This window comes from Formica exsecta, unplaced genomic scaffold, assembly GCF_003651465.1.
Source record: "Formica exsecta isolate Colony F162 unplaced genomic scaffold, ASM365146v1 scaffold363, whole genome shotgun sequence".
Lineage (NCBI taxonomy): Eukaryota > Metazoa > Arthropoda > Insecta > Hymenoptera > Formicidae > Formica > Formica exsecta.
This window is the reverse complement of record NW_021850877.1, coordinates 837,119-859,377: the sequence shown is the minus strand read 5'-3', so window position 1 is coordinate 859,377 and position 22,259 is coordinate 837,119. Positions and strand designations below refer to the sequence as shown.

The 22,259-nt window shown below is 37.4% G+C and overlaps 1 protein-coding gene across 1 annotated transcript in view; it reads right to left on the bottom strand.

Moving 5' to 3' along the window:
- Positions 1 to 2,002: 2,002 nt before the first annotated feature.
- The window catches only part of LOC115238946, a 48,514-nt gene continuing 28,257 nt past the window's right edge, over positions 2,003 to 22,259 (bottom strand). The window contains exons 18-22 of the mRNA XM_029813177.1: positions 20,333 to 20,511; positions 16,420 to 16,583; positions 13,905 to 14,106; positions 9,746 to 10,125; positions 2,003 to 7,765 (exon numbers count right to left, since the gene is read on the bottom strand). Of these exons, the coding sequence (XP_029669037.1) occupies positions 7,462 to 7,765; positions 9,746 to 10,125; positions 13,905 to 14,106; positions 16,420 to 16,583; positions 20,333 to 20,511 (1,229 nt within the window). The 3' untranslated portion in view covers positions 2,003 to 7,461. The remainder of the gene's footprint in view (positions 7,766 to 9,745; positions 10,126 to 13,904; positions 14,107 to 16,419; positions 16,584 to 20,332; positions 20,512 to 22,259) is intronic.

Sequence of the window (22,259 nt, the reverse complement as noted above, 5' to 3'; positions counted from 1 at the left end):
TGGTTCTCGTTGGTATCACCGAGAACATCCCATATGTATTCTCATGTCTCAATCTAATTTGTATAATTCAAGTATTCATAGGCGGCAGGGAGCGATTAAATGACGATAGATAAACTTATCAGGGGTAGTGGAATGCGCTAACAAATGCGTGTAAATGTCATTCGTTTGGATATTACGGATTCAAATTCTAGGTGAGATATTTCATGAGAAAAAAAGTTATGTGGACATGAGGAAAAAAACTAGTATCGGAAAAATTAATATTCGGTTCTCTCCCACGTTATCTTCCTCACACATAAGAGAAATGTTGACCACGCGCGGACCAGACAAGCGGATCGACGAAACCGTAGAGACGCACGCTCGTTTTGGCGTAACACTTGTTGAGTCACTTCGCTCCCTCGCAACCAAGTAAACGCGTCCCTTAGTGGACGTTTCATAAACGACGGCGAGAGAGGGAAGGTTTCGAATGCGAACTTTACCATTCATTCGCACGATCGATCGAAGATTTTATCTCGTCTTGACACATAACTAATTATTTCATATTATATACGTCTGTCGAATCTCACTGACAAATTTTTTACTCTGTCACACACAAATAATGAAAGAAACAATAATATATAAATAATTACTACAAACACAGCGTTTGATAATACATTGTTACCGTAATAACTGATTAAGCAAAAGAATTTAATACTTTTTCTGTCCGCCGCCGTTTTTTTTTTTTTAATTTTCGACCGTCGACAAATTATCGCACGACAATTGTGTTACTTCTTCTTACAGGGTTTCGAAATTATTACTTCTAATCAGAGATTCGCCGCGCGAATGGTAAATAAAAGCGACGCCTGTAACGTATACATTAAATCAGCTGGAGTTACGTCAGCCCCTCGAGTTGTAACCGGTCTACTACCATAAAAAATTTAATCAAAATGCCCTCTTGGTAATTTACAGCTCGCCCAGCCTCTCAACCCTTGCCAGCCAAGGTGACTCCGGCCGGTGGGTGGAGAAGCCTTGCTTAAGTAAGCCGAGTTGAAGTAAGGGCTGTGTGTGCAAGACGATAGAGAGGAAACAAACGAAAGTAAGAAGGGACGGAGATAAACCCCGTAGGAGTCATAGAACGGCAGTACGATGCGGCCCATTTGCTCTTTTCCGTAAAAAATAATTCAGTCCTCGCTCGGTTTGTCGTTAGGGTTCGTGAAATGGTTAAAGCTACAACTCGAATTTGCCAATTAAACCATATTCGCATCAACGCTATCAATTATTGTTATCGTAAAGCGTAATAATAATAAGATTCAAAAAATATTTCTTTTCTCTCCTCGTCAAAAATATAACAATCTTTTCTTATTTTTGTGAAAAAATTGGTCCAATAATATTACCAATTTATTATTCAAAAATGACACAATAATATTATTAAATATAATGTCATAATAATTACCATAATTTTCTATTATTTTACCAAGTATTATTCTGAGTCGATAAATCGAGCAGGCTATATTCACGAGCGCTACATTCGTTCTTTTGAGCGGCAATAATAATTTATTTACAACTTTGACTTTTTTATTGTTGGGAAGGGAGAGAACGGAGAGTGAACGTCGTCATGCCATTAAGTAGATTCTCTTAAGCAGAAAAATTGTTTGGCGCTGGCCTACCTGTGGGTACAGGTGTGAGTCGTAATAACATAGTGAGAGTGCCCTTTAACCTCTAATATCCCTACCTTCGCGCCGACTTCACTAAGGCCGCCGCAAACGGACGTAGGAACACGGTGATCATCGTACCTCTGTATCAATTGCAGGCGCATTATTATCGCGGATATACTTGGCGTTGGCTCGTATCGTTGAACTTTCGGCAATACGCCGCAATATCGCAAATTGTTGTCAGGACTGGCGACATGTATTATTTTCGAACATTCGCACAAAATGCGCTTCTTATTATATATAAATGCGTAATAAAAGCCTTCCTCGTCATCTTCGCATAGGATTAAGGGTATGGAATATAAAAAAAACACCTCTGAATAAAAATCCAAAATTTATTCGAGATGTCTAAAGTGTGTAGTATAATACTTGAAATCTTGAAGTATATTATCAATAAGGATACTTGGCATAATACTTTACAATCGTACAGTGATTCGTTGATATCATAAATTGTAACAGAAGTGTAATAGAAATCCGAAAGTAGGTGAGTGCTCCGCAAGAGTAATTGCACGGTAAACTGAGCAGAACAATATGATGATTTTATCGAGATCTATATAAATGAGGAATATATGAATAGAAGTCTATGCTGAAGTTAAAATGAGTTTAATTTCCGATCATTGCAAAGTAATCCTGCAAAGCCATTTACGCGTTTTACTTTTGCGTGAATAATATTTGAAAGTGTCAAAAATATTAAATAAAAAATCTTCATGGAAGAAATAAGGAGAATATATATTATTTAAAACCAAGAAAATTTTGTTGCTAAAAAATATTTTTAATATTTAATGAAATTTTTAACAAAGTAAAATTGTTAATTATCAATGAAATTTTGGTCACGAAATTAAAAGCAAATTAATAAAATCTTCGAAAGAAGAAATTAATAAACTAATTATGAGATAGTTTGCGAAACATGAATAATTATTTCCTTATAATAAATTTGTATTCATCGCTTCTATTTGAGCTTTAAACACGATATCTAAATACTATGTTAAACTCTCTTTATGTTTTCTTTATACCCTGTTCTTTTAATTCTAGTAGAAGATTATTAAAAATTATGTCTCACTCGTGTCTCAATTAGAAGCGTTGCTACACACACATACACATCTATTTTTATTAAGTATACTATTACTAATATTATCGCCAACTTTAGCGGTTTTTAAGACCGTCGTTTAATTTCTTAGAAAAAACTTATGATACGCACCGCTCAAATTTTATCATTTATTAATTTTAATTAATTTATTAAAAAGGTTTCTAATAATTTCTCTTGATTAGTGTGAAAAATTATTTCTAAACAAATTCAGATAAAACACGAAAATATTTTGAAAATATATTATCAATTCGTGCAGTATCACAATGATTTCTGTAAGTTAAACGATGATCGTCGAAGATACTGAATATCATAATACATTGTTCGCACTTATCGAACTGAATATTTTTTTATCTTTAATTATTTTTTTTCTGGAGCATCGCAATAACTATATACGGCTCCCTTTGATAATAATGAAAAAGGCACATGCAAAGTACACCTAATATAACCCATATAATATAAATGGATGTTGCGTATTCAATGATAAGCGTGATACGATCGTTACAATATTATCGAGTATTCCTTCAACCGCGTGCATATAAAATAACATAGAACAGACAATAATATAAGTAACGTTTTGATTTTTCAGGTACTTTATACATATTGTTATCTTTCGCGTACATAAGACAGATAAAATCATGTCGCGTTCGCGATACGAAAATTAACAGATTATAAACAGTTATTGTTACGATCAAAACCGCTTTAATTTTATCTTTGAATATTTATTATTTTCTTGTGCCCTGTTCTAAAAAGAAGTATTTTCTACTAATACTATTTAATTTTCATTAGAAATTTGCAGCAATTAGATTGCACGAAAGGCACTGCAATAGCATTTTAAGTAACACACATTGCATAAAAAAGATCAAATTAACTAATAAAGATAAAAAGAAAAAAAATGTGCGATATTCAATTACTTTATAATACTACAATCGTATAAATGTTATGTGTAAGTCTTCATATTAAATCGTTATGTTTTTAAAGTGCAAACTTACACTTGATTATCGAGTCTTATATTCTTGTCAAGTCAGAGTCTCTGTTTGTTTTTTTTTTTCAAGCAATTTCGTTGTGATAACGGGGGACGATTGTATTGTTATATTAATATATCTTATAAAATTCGATGCCATTAAGCAGTCATTAATCTCTTCTAACAAAGAGCAACTAATCATCATTCTTTCTTACGACAAATCTCTCATAAGTACGTATGTGTACTTTATTATTGAATAATTATAATTATTCAATAAATCCTTACCCTCGATAGCTATTCGTTCTTCGTATGCACGTTGCAAGTTGATTTTATTGCTAAAAGAAAAGAGTAACTTTTTACGTGGACTATGTCTTGTAAATCTGAAAAAAATAATCAGACGATCTCTCACGTTAAAAATCAGTTACTCTCTCGCGCCGTTGAATTATTAATCAAGATTCGTAGGAAATAGCGGAACTAAGATATATTCCCGTACAAATTAGGCCACAGGAACTATCTCGCAAATTGCTAGTGTCTAACTAGGCTTTCGACTGTGATTAAGAATGAAAGAAGAACTTTATTCAATACAATTTCGCGATGTTCTAACGAAATTGTATTTGTATTAAATTACGGTCTTGATAAAAATCAACGTCTATTACAGCGAAGACGATAGTCAAGCTAGAAGACTATAATCGAAAGAAGACTCTATCTCCACTTTCATTACAATTAAAAAAAAACCTTATTTTCTCCTGTAAATTTACCTTACACGCGTCGATGTTAAAAACAAAAACAAATATTTGGATCAACTCATTCTTCTTCTCGCGAATCTAACTTCTCTCGCATATTTCACGATTCATCTAACGCTCGTTAATCGAGATAATCGCTATTATTTGCGATTTATTACGACACGACAGGAGATATGTACAAAGGCTGTTCTTATTATCCTGCCTAACTCTCTTTCTCTAATACGTCTCTCAAAGAGCACGTTATACTTTAAAATAAAGTATGTAAAACTTCTGCAATATCATTGATGCGATGTTTGTACTGCATCTCTTTCTCTCGAGAATATGAAAAACACACTCGGTTTATTATATATATTATGTGAATTTCTCGTCAAAGAGATATCGATACTGAATAGTACAATATCTCTAGTTAATGCAACTCTCTATCAAATCAAGTCTAAGCATAATAATTATCGTGAATACCTCGATTTCTTAAACAATCGTGATAAAACTTTGCTCAACGAATATTCATACCATACAGATATTCACGTAACATAAGAAAAGTTGTTAGCGACCACATACCGTTCATATAAATCGATATGCTAGACTTTCTTTTGTCGATAATAATAAGAACTCGCAAAATATCTAGCTAGCAAAGTAACAGTGATTTGATATTTAGCAAATGTTTATAATTCTACTTAAAAAAAAAAGATACACGTTCGATATTATTTTTGCTATCACGATATTATTTAAAAAATTTTTTAAAACACGCGCAATATCAATCCACTATTACTTTATGTAGTTGCAATTGTTTTATTTCACATCGATTGTGTTCGCTCTCTCTATCTCTATATAATCCGCAAAATATCAAGACGGACTTACCGAAGGTAATCGCCTCTCTTATGAGGATCTTAAGATCTGCACAGGCATAGATCGGGATCGTTACGTAATACGCTTACATAGTAAGCATCGTGCAAATTGTAAATTTGCTATTAAACTGGGGCCCTAAGGCGTTTCTCGTTACTTCGCATCGCGTATGTATGTGTATAAGTTCAGAATGGCTACTTTCGGCATATATATATATATGTATAAACCGAACCATTCGTTCTTACATCATTTTCCTTCTCTCAAAAAGACTTTATAAAATAGATCTCCACAAATTACGTCCTCATACACATCATTCTATATCAAAAATTCTTTCGATACCTTTTCAAAAATGTCTTGTAAAAATTATTTCTCTTTTCGCGGGAAAATAATTTTTTCGCCTCTTAGCATACAAGTCGTTCTCTTTAAATCTATTTACATACAGACATCTTTTTATTTGTAATCCAGGTGCCTTCAAATATCAAAGACACACCCGTGAAAAAAAAATCGATAATTTTTTTTACAATTACGAGCTCTTGCTAATCTTTACGTTAATGAATCGTTTATAATCTTAAACGCGTATATATGTTTCTCTCGTGAAAAGCTCATATACGAGAAAATGACTGTTAAAATATATCACAATCTAAAATTTTCGATCATGTCAAAATAAAATATATAAACCGTCCGATTATATGTATATATGACGTTAAGATATCATCAGTAAATTGTATATTATTATTCACATGATATAAAAATGAAACAAAATAAAATAGAAGAGAGGTGCAAATTATTTCAGGAATGCTATAAACGCGCATGCAATAGATGAATGGATGCTAAACTGCACATACTATATGCACATGCATCCAAATTATTAATGTGCTAAGTAATATTTATTATTCACAATGCATGAGAAATAGCTTGTCGGAATAGAAATTCCGTTGCTATATAATTAAATACGGCACTTTCTATCTGAAATCAGTACATATCAATTATCATGCATGTGTCCCACAAGAAATTTGCATGCACAGGTTATTTTTCCGAGATTAATAGTATCTAATATAGCATCCTCTTTAAAGTATTAGTTATTTCGTATAGTTTTTGTGATATATATCGAATAAAAAAAATTTGTTAAAATTCGTTGTCACAAACGAAAACCATTAGAAGCGGTAATGCGGGAGAATGTTTGGAACAAATAGGAAGCTTAATCTGAAATCCAAGTACCATTCCCCGGTGAAATTCAATGTAAATGAACTCCCTTTCAAAACTGTATGAAGTCCATATTACGCTATCGATATTATCTCTTCTTCAACAAGAAAACTAAATATTATCTTCCCTTCGAAGAATAATATATATAGCGAATAAAATATATATAATATATGATCTGTATATATGTACATATATAAATAAATATTTATATTTCAACAATAACATAAGCTGCTGACTCACGCAATTCAAAACGATGAGGAAAAAAATGCACCGGTATGCATGAACTTATGTCGTCTCATTCTTGTACAGATACTAAAATATCCTCGAGAAGCAGCATATCTGGATATTTTCAATTATGACGTTCGAGAGATTCGTGACCACATTATCTTCGTGCAAATTTAATCAGTTGCTTAACCGCGAAAAAACTATCATTTTTTCTACGCGTAAAAATAGACATAGCATTGATTCGTATTCAGAATATGAAATGTACTCTTCGTTTTCCTATATTACGTAGTTTGATCGAATATTTTTAATAGCTTATACGTCATAACTTGTGACCAGAAGTTACGATTTTTTTATGTCGATAAAATTTCGCGTATATAATTCGATAGTAGAATAAAAACAAAAATATACGCGAGGCAGTGGAGTAATCAGTCGTTGAGCATGACACATACTGACAAATGTATCGTCTCTCGAATGCGTCGCCGAATTCAGACATTTAGAATTAAAATAATCTAATAATACGTCGATAGCGCTCGCGGAAAAAAATCACGAACAACTTTACACCGCAGACTTAATCGCTCTAATTAACGACGCCGCGCGTGTATCGGAACGGATATTATATTATCCATTTTCACCAAAAAAATCATTGATCCTTGGTGTCGATATTTTTTTTTCGATTACGCGTATATTACGCGCATATACCTGCCGTATATTTGCTCACACGGGCGGCAGTCCTTTGGGATCGCGGGACCAGGTCGGGGATAACAGCGTAGATAGCGTAGTCTCGCAACAGTTCGGCTTCAAAAAGTATTCGACGCACATCAGGACGACTTGCAGGCAGACAAGGACGAAACAGCAGCTCTTTGAACATTTGAAGATTCGCCAGACCCAGCTCCGAGGAATAGGCTCGCTATCGGGGTTGTCGCCCTTAGCAACGTCAGCATAGTCCTTCGTGATTGACACCGATTCCGCGTCGCTCTTGGGCATATCGGCATCATGATCAGATGCTTTCTTGCGCTTGCTAGAAAATAGGAAAACAAGAAAACAAATATTTGAATGGTCGATACGATAGCGACTCATATGTTCAACGCCGCAAAGTACGTGATAATGAAATATTTGTTGTCTTGTCTTTATTTAAATTATTATTTTTATATTATTTTGGATTATTATTAATCATTTATTTTATTTATATCATAACTTACTTGTCGCGTTTTTCTTTCATGAATTTTATTGTCTTGCGGTCCTATTTGGATTATTATTTTTGTAATAGTTTAAATTTTATTTATTATCATTTTATTATTTTATTTATAACTCATAAGAAATTTCTCCGCGCTTTTTTATATATTATAACATATACCATAACTTACTTGTTGTCTTCCTTTTCTGAATATTTCAATCTTGAATCGTAATTTTATTTAATACGTATGACACTTTGATATAAATCTTGTTTCGTTGAATAATGTGTTAATCTGGTAGTCAGACGTATAGTCGACTACTTTAGAGGAGAAACTTGAACGAGTTTGCTCGCAACTGCGAGAAATTAATTTATGCCGTCCCACGGGTCATGATAATAGGAGTAAACCGGTAATAGCAAAGTTGGCCGGAAAATCAATTTGGAGATGCACGTTACTTGGAAGTTGTGAGATTGCGCTTGCAATTATATAGCTAGTGTTATCCTGCTTCTTCATTAAGATTACACATAAATGCACGATTATTTAACTTTTCTGCGAATATTCGCTCCATCTGCGCTTTAATTTGCAGACTGCAAGACGAAAGGCTTAAAACATCACGTTGCCGTTAAAATCTAACTGTTTACACTTTACGATGTGGAGGGAGATGAAAAAGAAGAAACAAAACGTGGCGAAAATCATCGATTGCGGAAAATGGCGCAGGGTTTTTATACCGTTTTTTTACGACTCGGCGTGGCAGATGCTTCACGCCCGTGAAAACTAAACCTCATCGCTACCACCGAGCGGTGATTGAAGGTGGCTATAAAAACATCTTTAAAACAAAGTTAAATAAGATATTCGCGGTGATAATTGGAATCTCAAGTAATTGAGTCGACGAACAACGGCATAAAATTGTATTTGTTGAATGAGAGAGGCGAAAAAAACTCCATGCTCTCTACTGGGTTTTCGCGCGGCGTAGCAATGCGTTATTTAATTCACTTTCGAATCACTCGAGTAATAATCATGATCGTTTTCTTAATCAACGTTAATGGTAGCTATGATATAACGCGTATTTTTCTGGCATAATAATATTGCAGAATGTTAGGAGTCTGAAAGAATGCAAAAAATTATGGAAAACGGCGCAGCTTATGAAGAGAACTGCAATTCACTTTATCGTCTAAATTTTCTTTTATGTTTTAATGTAAGATGTGCATAATCATAAGAGACGAGATGCACAGTCGTCTCTCGCTCGGAAAAGTTCTTATATTCAAATGAGTAGCCGTCTAATGTCTAGCGCTATGGACCAACGACCTCGCGCGTCCCCACATCTAAATAGTCGCCTTCATTCTTCACTTCCCATTTCGACGTTATGCAAATGGAATGCGAGCGAGAAGAAGGCGTTTCTTAATCCCGCGCGAACGAAGTCTCATTCTCAAATACTTCAATAAATTTGGGCGAGCATTCGCTCGTTTATCCGATTCGATCCCATCGTCTCATTCAAACAAGCGTCATCTTAAATAATGCAATATTAATTATTAGATCCTTAACTGGCAATGCCATTTATGTTTTCACGCGTAATCTTTGTACTCTCGGATGAAGATGAAAACAATTTTGGGGCATGTTATTGGACCATTATAAAAAAGATCTTTCGGTCTCGAGCCTTATCTAAATATCTGGCAGATATTTATCAGCGTTTAAACTTTAAGAGACAATTATTGCAAGGTAAACAAGCCCGTTGCGGCTCTTAGAAACGAAAACAACCGAGTATTTTTCTTATAACGGTCCAATACTGCACCGGAATATGAAAAATCGACGACGATAATCGTACTTACTCCGCAGGATAATGAATCTGGTTGGCTGCCGTACGCTTGGTGGCACGCGTGTCCATGTTCGCCGCCGCCGTGCGTACAACGAGCTCCCTGCACTGCTCTTGCAAATTGCGCAGATCGCTCTCGGCGTCCTCGTACCTCTTCCACAGTTCGACCAGGGCTTTGCTGCCCGGCCCGAGCTGTGCCTCTAAGTTACGCCTTATTCTGCGAAGATTCGCTAATCTGTGCTCGCGCTTGCTCAGCTCCTGCTCGCTTCCGCTTCCGTCGGAGATCCCGCTGTCGGAGAGGGATCCGCCCTCCTGCGTAAGATTGCTCGCGGAAGTAGCGGCAAATTTTACGCAGTGCATCTCCTCCGTCGTCGCGTCATTCAGCACCGCATCATTCTGAAACATGACAATCACAGAGCGCGGATAGTTAACAATCGTTATTCAACGAATATCACATAAATCACGTGATATAATAAGAAAATTATTCGCTCTTTATTAATAATATGCTTAATGCAGTTAATGTATTAAAAGTGCAGTTTCTAATTAATTATTGCAATATTTATCGATCATGAAAGTAGCTTAAAGAAGGAATCTTACAGGCAGACTTTACAATGAAACGGCAACGTGCGACGGATCGCGAGGTCCTGATAAGTGCGGGTATATCCGGGAGAGGACACGATATCGAATATTGTATAATCCACTCTTGCGCATCACCGGAGGGCATCGAAAAGCGTATAAGACGATTATATAGAGTACAGAGAGAAAAGGGAGAGGGAGAGGGCAAAAAGACGAAGGCGTAAAGTGGAAAGACGAGAATAACGCGGAGACGCTAGATGCTAAATTGATCGCGATACGTCAACCAACGTTTCGGAAGATTTGCATACGATTTTCGCGATAACCGTTGGGAACGTACGGGTTCAAAGACTTGTTCAAATTTTTTATCGGCACGATTCTCTCTTCTCTTTCTCTCATTCTCACGTATAAATGAATAAAGAATAAATCATCACTATATATTTTCGCAAGAGAAATATGCGTCTTGGATCAGATACGTTTGTACTATGAAAGAGCGACAGCATGGCGCGAATACTGGCGAGAATGCTAGTAGTAGCGGTCGAATAGTAGACAGACAGCCGAGAGAAAGAGAGAGAGATAGGGGTGGCTGCGTGGAAGAAAGGGTAGGTTTAGGCTGTTTGCAACGGTGGAGGGACGGAGGGAACGAGCCTCCGGTAATGAAAAGCGCGATCCGCATACCAAGTAGCAACCTTCAACCTCACCTATATATAAGTCGGTATATTCTTTCTCTCTCTCTCTCTCTCTCCCGTATAACAGATAGTAGGTACGAAGTGAGTCGAGACGGAATCCACGCCGGTCCGAAAGACCAATCACGCGCGAGAAAACTGCAAGAACTTCTTATTTCCGGTTACATTCGCAAAACATACACATACACATATATATATATATATATATACACATATATATTGCACAATAAGACGTAAAATATCTCGCATCGTGCGTACAGCTGCAAAAAAAAATCGACTCATTTATCTGCTAACGTAAAATCCGGCCCGATCCTCGAAAGGTGATAAAAACGAGGAAAAACGTGAAATTCCGCAAAATTATTTATATAATTATATGTATTAAAGCAATGAAAAAAAAAAACGCAAAAAAATCTCATTCGAAAGTGTATATTTCTTAAAATAGTATATATATTTATTATAGGTATATCTACTGTTATACAGCAGAGGATCGAAAGTGCGCGATTGATGAACTTGTTCGCGTAGCAAAAGAGAATTTTGAGTGACGACACGGACTACAAGCGCAGACCGGACAGCAGCCTCTCGTTCCACCTCCACACCGGCTGATATTAAATTTGTATTTTTACGCTGATTCCACGGGCCATTCCCGTACGTGACGCGAAAGGGAATCGTTCGGGCGATTAACGATCGGAGTTCCCTAGGGAGCCGCTGGTTCTGAGATGGCCAACACCCTCGACAGCAACTCGGACTCGCTGTATCCCGGCGCCGAAACTTATCTCCTCCAGCTTCCTACACAGCAGCGGCTCGCACATACATCGGCTAATATTTTATTTACTACCTATCAAAACTTATGGATTTTTTTGCGGCTTGTAAAGTAGCTGTCGGCCCGGACTCGTCACGCGATTCTATTAGTTTTGACGATTCAAGATAATGTAGAAAAAAAATATATGCGCGCGATTCGTACAAAAATCACATTTCTATAAAATATTTTTATAATTTTATAATTTATCATCACGTTCCGCCGTCTTGGGGATAAAAGCGCAAGGAAATAAAGAATTGTAACGTTACAAGGAAAAGAAAGACTGTAATGTCGAGTGCTTTATCGTAGCCTTCCCTCTTCTTCGGCTCTCAGAGACAGGGATGGTTGGAGAAAGGGGGGAAGGAGGGGGAAGAGGGATAGTCGAGAGGACTGTCGTAAGAGAAAGATGGGAGAAGAGAGGGACAAAGAGAGAGAAAAAAGGAGAAGCGTAATGTCAAGTGCATGAAATTATTCCCTCGAGTGCTGTAGATCGGCAAGACTAAGAACTTTCCGGATTATACCGCCTTGACGGGAGTTTGAATACGTTAAAATATAGACGCGATACACATGGAAAGGAGAAGAAACGAGACGAAAGGAAAGGCTCCTATTATTGGTGAGAGAGTATTGTGTCGCGAGTCGTACGTCTTCTTGACAGGCGAAATGAGCGTGGGGACAATTGGAAATTGTTATGAAGCACCTACAACCGATACGTAGGCGACAAGAACAGAGTCAGGTACAAGCTGTCAAAAATATCCTCGACTTATAGATAGAGCAATATTATATATAATATCTTTCATATCAATAATTGTCTTGCAACGAAAAAATTAATTTTTACTGTAATTAATAATAATATTATCCAAGCCGTTGCGTAATAAATTATTATTTAATTCTCGTAATACTAATGACGTTACATACTTAATTATAAACATTCATACGATGCTTATGATTACGATATTCGATATTATACGAATAGCTTCTATCAGATATGTGAATCTCCGAAGAACCGAGCAGTACGTCTTCCTGACAAGGTAAACGAGTGGGCCGATCGAAAATCGCGGTCGCGTACCTACCGCCGCACGCTGCACCTTCAACTATTCTCCTTTACGTCCATAAAGCAAAGAACCCAACGTAAAACGGGCTTGCCAAGAGATTTACTTTATATGCAAATTAAAGACGGATATGGTGGAAATAGGGGGATGTGATGGCGTTTAACGGAGACGCGATATCGACAAGTATCATCTGTCAAACGTACCCCTCCGACCTGGCCCCCTTCCTTTCCTCCTTCGAGTAACCTCGAGCGTGTTCAGGCTAGTCGAAGATTTATCTCTTGACGCGCGCCATATGTGTGTATATATAACGCAATATGTGTATATACTCTCATGCATGTATAATTTTTACTTTCTGAATGATTTTAACACGAAAAGACGTACAAATATATTCTTACTATCTTTGAATGATAAAACGAAAGAAAAAATAAGAGATTTGCATGACTTACTTTAAAGCATTATCGGAATAATAAATTGGATAGCTCGATATGATTCGAGCAAGATATGATTCCATTGCTTAATAGCGCATGTGCTAATCGAAAGAAGGAGAAGGTCGATACGGTATCTCTGGCAAATCTGTACCGCGCAATCCGAGGAACGCAATTTGCGAAGCGATTTAGCGTGACGTATCGGAAATACGGGATATACAATCCGCATTATAATCTCGCTTTCCTTTAGGTAAGTTACATCCCTGGGACCCGCGACTCTCCCAATCTATGCGGGGAAATGGTTTTATGCACACAAGCGATACCTCTGGGAACCGTTACCCCATCCACCCGACCTTGAATAATTGCTAACAGCCATCTAACCGATTGAAAATCAAGAACGCGATGGGGATATCTGACAAACGATTTGGGAAAGATTTCATAGTTTGCTAACTTTAATCTTGTCATATTGAGAAATATAAGTATACGATAAAAAGGATTTGCGCCAATTAAAAGAAAATGTAATTCAAATTCTTATAACTTTGAAAATGATTACTATATTATATACACGAAATTCTACTATTATTTTTCGATTAAATATGGTCAATCAAAAAAGATTTAATTTTTAATTTTTAATTGGGAACAATACCTGAGAATTGATGTCTTGTTTCTCGGACAGAAGTCGGGCGTAGTAACTAACGGAGGAAGTGATTCTCGGAGTGGCTCCCGCTTGCACGGCTACGTCCAAGACCGCCAAAGATTCTTTGTCCCTCTGTAGAGCGGATTGGAGTTCGGCCAAGCATGTACCAAACTGTTGTACGTCTTGCAAGGCGCGCAACTGCTGATTACATCTGAAAAGAAAAGCGCGGATGCGCACATTTATAAACTGCATCGCATTGCAAAAGCTATTATAATGATTATGCGAATTGAGAATGCGAATTTTTTCGCGTTACACTATAGATATATAAAATATCAATATAAGATACACAATATAATATTTTAGAAAATATTAGCAGTTTGAGAAAGAGAGAGAAAGAAAAATCTCTTTTTCTTTATTTCGTTTATTTCATATGAATTATTCATTACTTCTCGAAAGGGTGAATATAAAGAACGCGAAGCAAATTTGTGCAGAAAAATCATTCAAGTCAATACAATAAAAAACGGAAAGAGAGTAAAGCCATTGCGTAAACATTAAGACGCCGAATTATTAGTAGGCCCTCCCTCCGGCACTATCGGCAAATAAAAACACTTTATTCCAGGTCAATCTGAACGTCCCTAGTGAATGTACGAATGAATCGAGGAAGGCTGGTTGTGCCTCTTTCCCGCATTGGCGTATCCGTCAGAAAGGCGAAAAATTGATACGTTTATCAGATATAGATATTTCTAAATTCATAAAAATTTTGTATAGCATTTTTTTGGTTTTACAAATAGATTGTTTATTAATTGTGCGAATAACTCAAAAAGTTCGATAATTATTCTTTGTGGAAATCATCTCCCGCCACAAGAATAGAAGTGTCTTTCCATATCAAACGTAGGGATAGGATTGACCTCTGCAAATCCCAATGGGTCAGTGGTAAACCCGTTTGAATGGCCTAAACCCCTATCAAAGAGGGGACTCGAATGCTCATATGGAAATTAAAAGGGGGTTGTAATGATCGCGCTAACTATTCTTCGCTTACTGAAAGAAAAGTATCATTGCAAAAATATAGTTTGTATCATTTTCTAAGACAGTTCATGATTTAGTAAATAAATAAACGTAAAAAAACTGCAGACTGTTAGAAAATTTTTGATGACTAAATTAATTTCGATATTAAATATTTTAATATTTAGAGATCATTTCCTCTCTAATTTGTAAATTAAAATTACTTACATTTAAAAAATTAAAATTTGTAACTTAAATTTATATTTACATTCTAAAAATTAAAATTAATTATTCAGAGTGAATTAAAATAGAAATGTATAATTAAAAAAAGTGATTTATAAAGAAGGAGAGATGTATATTTAATATTTCATACCGATAAAATATCGGTAAGGTTGAGGCAAAAAAGAATATCGCAGAGAATCGAATATTGCATTGACCCTTTGAATCTCGATCTGTTCGCTTTTCTGTCGGAGCCGTCACGTAGAAAAGGTCCGTGATTAAACGCGATCTCCGTTAAAGCTAGTAATCCCGCGACACGGGTCAAAATCCCAACGAGAAGAGCCCTTACTGGCGGTACCTATGCCGCTCTCGGTTTCCGCTGTTTGCTTTAGTGGCTTCATTACCTCTCAAAATATTTGCCTAACGTCACACGTCGACCGGCAAACGGCCAGTCGATGATCCAGTACCGACTATTCTGTACGGGATATAACGTTGAACTCCGCAGTCAAGATATACTTCAAATTAATCAAGGAAACTATCATATCGTTTCTCGTATTAATATAGCGTGATTTCCCCAAAATCCACATCAAGTCATATATTAACAGGCTTTTATTCACGGAAATAAATTTCTAATTTCTAATTAATCATTTGTACGCTTAAAAAACAATCAAAATAAAACAAAATAAACTTTTAGTTTACAGTTTCAATCCAACCTAGTTTCAGTCTAACCCAGGTTGGACGGAAAGTTCGTTCCGTTTTTTACTAAGAGATGAAGACCGAAAAAACGGCACAAACTTTCCGTTCAGTTAATAACCAATTTCAAATGTACCGAAAAGTGTTTTTTCGGCTATTGACGGTTATTCGAAAACCTATGGAACGAACTACAATAACTTTGATCTCATTTGAAAGATAATTTAATTCTCTACAACTTTTGTTTCGATACTTTTTGTTAAAAGACGCATACTTTCCCTGATATTTGTAAAAATGTAAAAAATAACCGTGATTTTAGAGGTTTTTGGGCGCTAACTTTTTAAAGAAGCATTTTTCGACCCATGGTTATACGAAACTTTTTGTTCGGAATTAAATTATCTTTCAAATGAGATCAAAATGTTTGTAGTTCGCTCCATAGGTTTTGAAATAAACCAGTTAATAACCAATTTCAAATGTACCGAAAAGTGTTTTTGACGGTTATTCGAAGATCTATGGAACAAACTATTGTATATATATATGAGTTCTTTCATTTTATCCTCGAAAGTTGATTTAAGAAACAAGTAATGTATAATGTGCGAAACTGATCACTCACTTTTGAAAGGTCTCGTCATATATCCTATAAAGATCCGCCACGCCGTCCTTGAGGGTTGTGCACATTAAGGGCGCGGAGGCACCGAGATCAGTGATCAGTCGATGCGTGGAGACATTCAACGCGAGCATCGCAGTCTTGCGGTCATTCAGAACAGCTATGTCGGCCTGCAAACATAAAATATACATTTTTAGTAGCTGGCTGGCTCGCCTAACTCAAACGAATTACCCGCGCGGTGCAGGGGCAAACGCGCAGGGGTCGCTCGAGGGTGAAGGTGATGTATAAAGTGGCCACGGACTAAGAACTCCTGCTAAGAACACACAAAATACACGTGGTAGATCTAAGTGAGATATTTTTTTTTATGTACCGTATACATCGAAACATCGAAATACTTTCTTGATATGTATGCCGATCGATAACATTCCGTAGTTTATTTATTCTCGTGTCTCCTAAATTGATTTTTGATACGGAAACGTATAAAAGAGTCAGCATTTCGTGCTTGATAGACGCAGGATCGACGAAGATGTAGCGCGTCGATATAGCAAACACCGTTCGTTGGTCCTCCGATAGAAGAGAAGGAAATTACTTTTAAAGAACGGAAGAGACGAGGCAGAGGATATAAGACGCGCGAGATGACCGCAAGGACGAGCTTTACGAGCTTCCCTAAGGTCTCCTCCTCGTCACGCGATGAGCGAGAGAAATGGAACGGGAAGAGAAGAGAAACGCGGGGCTCTCGTTTTCGTTCTCTTACGTCGCCCTACGTCGCCGTCGTAAACCTGGGTTTATTTATGCGGTCCTCGTCGGGTAGCGCGTCCCGCGGTAGGACGACGGGGATGTGACAACGTGACGTGGTTACTGCATCGTACGCGTGTTCCTACAACCCTTATATTTAACTATGCGCTGTCGCTGATAAATACTCGTTTGCAGTATTTTAGATAGCAGCTCGATATCCCGAACAACCGAACTCAATCGAGGTGCATTATTTTTTTTTCTTAAAATCGAAAATTTTAATAAAAATATACGACGCTTCCCCATCCTCGTCATCATAAGCAGCTGGCAGTTAGTCGTCTGGTTTTGTTTGCATCGTCAAGCGGGACAAATCGCGCGATGAAAAGGAGAGCGGTCCCCAACGCGGGTGGTTTTGCGAAGTGCGCGGCGTGGATTTGCTCCGCTGTCCGGCGAAAAGTGGTTGTCATTGATATTCCGAACGCATAGCAAAGGCAGAAGCGACCGCGCCGCTTCTCCCCTCTTTTCGTAACCACCCTGCTGCTGCTGCTGCTATACTTCTCTTCGTCGCCGCCGCCATCAGCATCAACGACGCATAACCAGCGGCAGCCACCACCATTCTACCCTTGCTCGTCCGCCGAGGCCCTCGCAACGCAGACACGCACATTCCGATCTAATTCAATTTCCAATCAACAGCCAATCAATTGATTCGAATTCGGTATACAGAGCGGTCGCTCTGCGCGTTCGAGACCTGCATGCCTATGAGGCCGCCCCCCCGTCCCGGTCATACCATCGAGTACGTACCCCGTAAAAGTAGAGAATTAGCTTTTTACGTCTCGTAATTCCGCGGTACTAAGTGGAACGGAGATCCACTGCCAGTATTTTAATTGTGCCACGTAGTCCCCTCGTAGTATCGCATTCCGCACGTTTCCTTTCGCTATGATACATAAGAACTCAACCTTGCAAAAATAAATGCTAGAAGAAAGATAAAAAGAAAGAGATTCAATTTAAAAAAAATGTTAAGGTCTATCGCGGTAAACATTAAATTTAGATATGATAAAGCACTGTCATACATATAATCTTAATTTTTCATTTAATCCGACTGAGAGATTGTATTAATTCTGCAATTTATTCTGATATTAATCTCATCGATTCTTCATATCTGAAACTTTCGCAAAATTATCGCATAAAGTTGATTTACGCGAATAAAGCGTAAAGCTCCGCCGACAAGCGAGCTGTAACGGTAAATGTTTGTCCGGATATGATGCAATAGCATAATCAGCAGGTGACGAGCCTTGATCGAATCGCGTCGAATGTACGTGCCGCGGAATGCACACACGTACAGTCCCAATAGTGTGCCGCTTAGCGATGCATAATACATAACGAAACGTTCAATCCTGTCTCGCGCGGACGTCAATCTGTATTCGCTCGCGCAGTTGTGCTTTTCGGCGCCGCGCGGCCTGCATTCCAATCGCCAAACTCTCCACGTGCGTCGCGACGGACAATCATCCACGATGTGTAATCAGCTTGTTGACGGCCTCCTCCCGCGCGAGCACGCACGCACGCACGTATCTACGACTACAATGGTACTCGTATGTATTTTCGAGCGTGAGCGAATCGCGTAATATTAATGTATTCTACGGGACACACAGTTCTCTTTGGCTAGGAATTTTCTATAGGATGAAGCTATAGTTTTCGCAAACGAATACGCCAGTCTTATGACCGCGTGAAAGGAACTGTCATGCTATCGGGGACTTTGACGACCTTAAGCACGAAACCGTAAACGAGACATGTAAAACAAGAACGCGGCTTTCAGGTCCGGCGCAGATCGGTGCGAGCTACACACACATCTCGTGCATAATGCAGCAGAGCGACGAGTTCACCCGGCAAATGTTGGACGCTAATACATCTTGATGATAGATAGGGAGCATGTGTTTGGTCTTCGCAATGAGGCTGGGGAGGGTGCGGAGGATATTGCGGGGGTGCGGCAGGGAGAGGAGAGGCAACTTCCACGGAGGGCTTCCACGGTAGGGCTGGTAGATGTGCCGGGAGGATCGGGGGATGACTCTCCGGGGGGAGTGGAACTCCACCGAGGGGGTTGGCTAGGTTCGCCGGTGTTCGCTCTCCGCGCGAGTTGCAATGCCGAGCACGTCGCCGTCAGACGAGCGTACGTGCGACACGACTACGCTTTTACGCCACTACCTCTGCCTCCTCTACTTGGTTCCTGACTGCTCTCTCCCGCTCTCTTTTCTCTATCTCTCCGTCTCCACCATCGCCTCCTCCGCTCATCCCTCAGTCCGCCACCCTCGCCCGCTTTCATTTTGTTCCTCCTCCCCGATCGCGAGCTTTCTGCCTGAGCTTTCTGACTTTTCTGTCTTACCCGCCGCGTACCGGAGACATTTCCAATAACGCGCTCCCTTATTCCGATTCGATTTCCGAAGAACTTGTAGAAATTCGTTAATAAGCCGCGTACGTTCAAAACTGAATTTTTTTTCGAATTTCTAAGATCATCAATTCAAATTATCTCTAGTAATATTTTTCATATGCCAAAATTCGTTAATATATCTTTTAAGGTTGAACATCCCGATTTTGTGATTTGAAGAATTTGACATAAGAGATTTGAGATATTTTGTATGTGTTGCGAATGCATATAAATCTTCTAAGATCTTTCATTTAATGAAGATATGTTTTTACTCAATCTATATTAAATCGATTGATATACTCTATTTCGGATAAATATCGATTAATTTACTATTTCAAATAATAGTTTCATTAAATAAGTAAACATTATAAATAAAGAACAATAAAAAACGAGAGAGGGAGAGAGAGAAAAAAAGAGGGAAGAGATCAATAGGATCTCTGCCCTATCAATATCAATCAAATCGCAATAGAGGATCTCTTCCACTGCAGAAGAGGATACACATCTCTACTGGTATATTTACCGACAGTGCATGCACTGTAACGTACAATATGCTTACTGCTGATAAAAGCTATTTATAATATCGTTTCACATTAAAAATAAAACCAAATTGCATCTAAAAGAAAACGCAAATATCTGTATATATGCTACTCAATCCAATTCCATCTAAAAATTATAAATGATTTTTTTCTTAACAATCACTCCCAAACTAATATACATATATATGAAATTAAAAAAATATATATATATAATGCTAAAAGAACAACTTACAGCGATCCTATTAATACGATCATCGAGCAAATGTGGCTCCACAACGATGTCATAATTAAGAAGTCGATCGTGTATGACTTTAATATTTGTTCGCATGGTAGCCAGCATATGATGAAGAGGACCAGCCGCTTGCGCCTGCTTGACTCGTGATGCCAAAGTTTCCCATCTTTCAACCATACCTAAACAATATAATTTAACATTAGTAACATAATATTTTTTTAAACGGATAATAATACTTTACATTATATATGATCATTTTTTTCAAATGTGTGTTTATTGTTTATTCAGATAGTCAAACAAATGTTCTGAATATTAAAAGTATTTTAAAAATGTATCAATTATTTATAGAAAATTGCTAAAATTTTAATTACTTCCTTTTTTTTTTTAAAATAATTTAAAAGACATGTATATAATTTCCAGTGTGAAAAGTGTAGTATATAACGCTATCATATATTTTATCACATATTAATTTAATACACAATAGCATGCAAAACTTTATATTTGCCTATATATCATTATAAATGGCGATAATTTAACATTTCTGACACTCAATGCGCATTCGTGTGATTAACTGTTTCCTTTTCTTCTTCCTTTTTTAAAAACTCTCAGGAAGCAGGTGAAAGGAAGGAAACCAGCAATTATTATCCTATATATTTTTTCATTTCCAAGCTTCTTGAAGAGCTATACTGTTATTCGTAATAACGGTGTTGTGTGACGATTTATATGCTTCTGATCGACCGGTTATGTAAAACGATTGTGGATAAAAAAAAAATCTTAAAGGTCAAGAGGCTTATATCTGTACCGTACGACTTTCATGGCCTCTTTTCTGTTCGTCGCTTTCTTTTATAGAGGCCACTTTTTCCATACCAAAACCGTATGTATATATACAATGCAAATGATATAAATATAGTTGATAAAAAGCAAATAACGGTTGAATGAAAACATCATAAAATTTTAATAATACCTCTAGTTATATCGTTGAAAAACGCATACGGAAACGTTAGAGGAAAAATTCGACATATAGAAAGTATCGTGTGTTTTGAGCTACAGGATACGATCGTACAGAATGCAGCATGAATGTAATAGCGCGTCTAATAAAACTCACATGTGTGGTGCAGTATGAGATACATATATGTACCGTGCGATCGTATGCTTCGTCGCATATGATCGCTAGAGCGTAAATTGGCATCGAATGCAATCCGCCCATACGTTTTTAAACGACGCAACCCACGACGCCCCTTTTGCGGAAACAACATATGCCTACGAATTAACGGCAAATCCAACGTATGAATATAACGAACAGTTGGTATCTAAAAGATATACAGACTGAAAAAGTTTCAAGTTTGATGCGTTGAATGCAATATATATACGCGACGGATGCGAATTTTTACCCAAGCTTCGCGTTCTTAGAAATGTTTCGGCACGGTACACAAACGATAACTTTCCCGAAACTAATCGCGGTTTCGTTCCGGAAAAGTGGAGCGACAATTACGGACACGATTGTCGAGAGTTAACGCGCGCAGTCGTGACGTTTGAAACGACGATATCGCGAGAGAAAGGATGATTGATGGATTTGGCAAGTAACGGATTTGGCGTTACACGAGCATTTATATCATTGTTCCCGACAATGCAAAGTTCCGGGAAGGTGACGGTTAATATAACTGTTGACCTAATATAATCATAGCATTTCGACTGTGCGATATAACGTTTTAAAAAAATATAAAATAAAAGAGAGAGAGAGAGAGAGAGAGAGAGAGAGAGAGAGAGAGAAGGAAGAGAGAGACGCGCAAAATTTGAAATACGCGCCGTTTTTTGATGATGATTCTTATATTATCTCAATTTTCTATCACAATTTTTCTCCTTTAATTTATATATATATATATATATATATAAATATATATATATTTCATTTGGCTATGTTCGACTT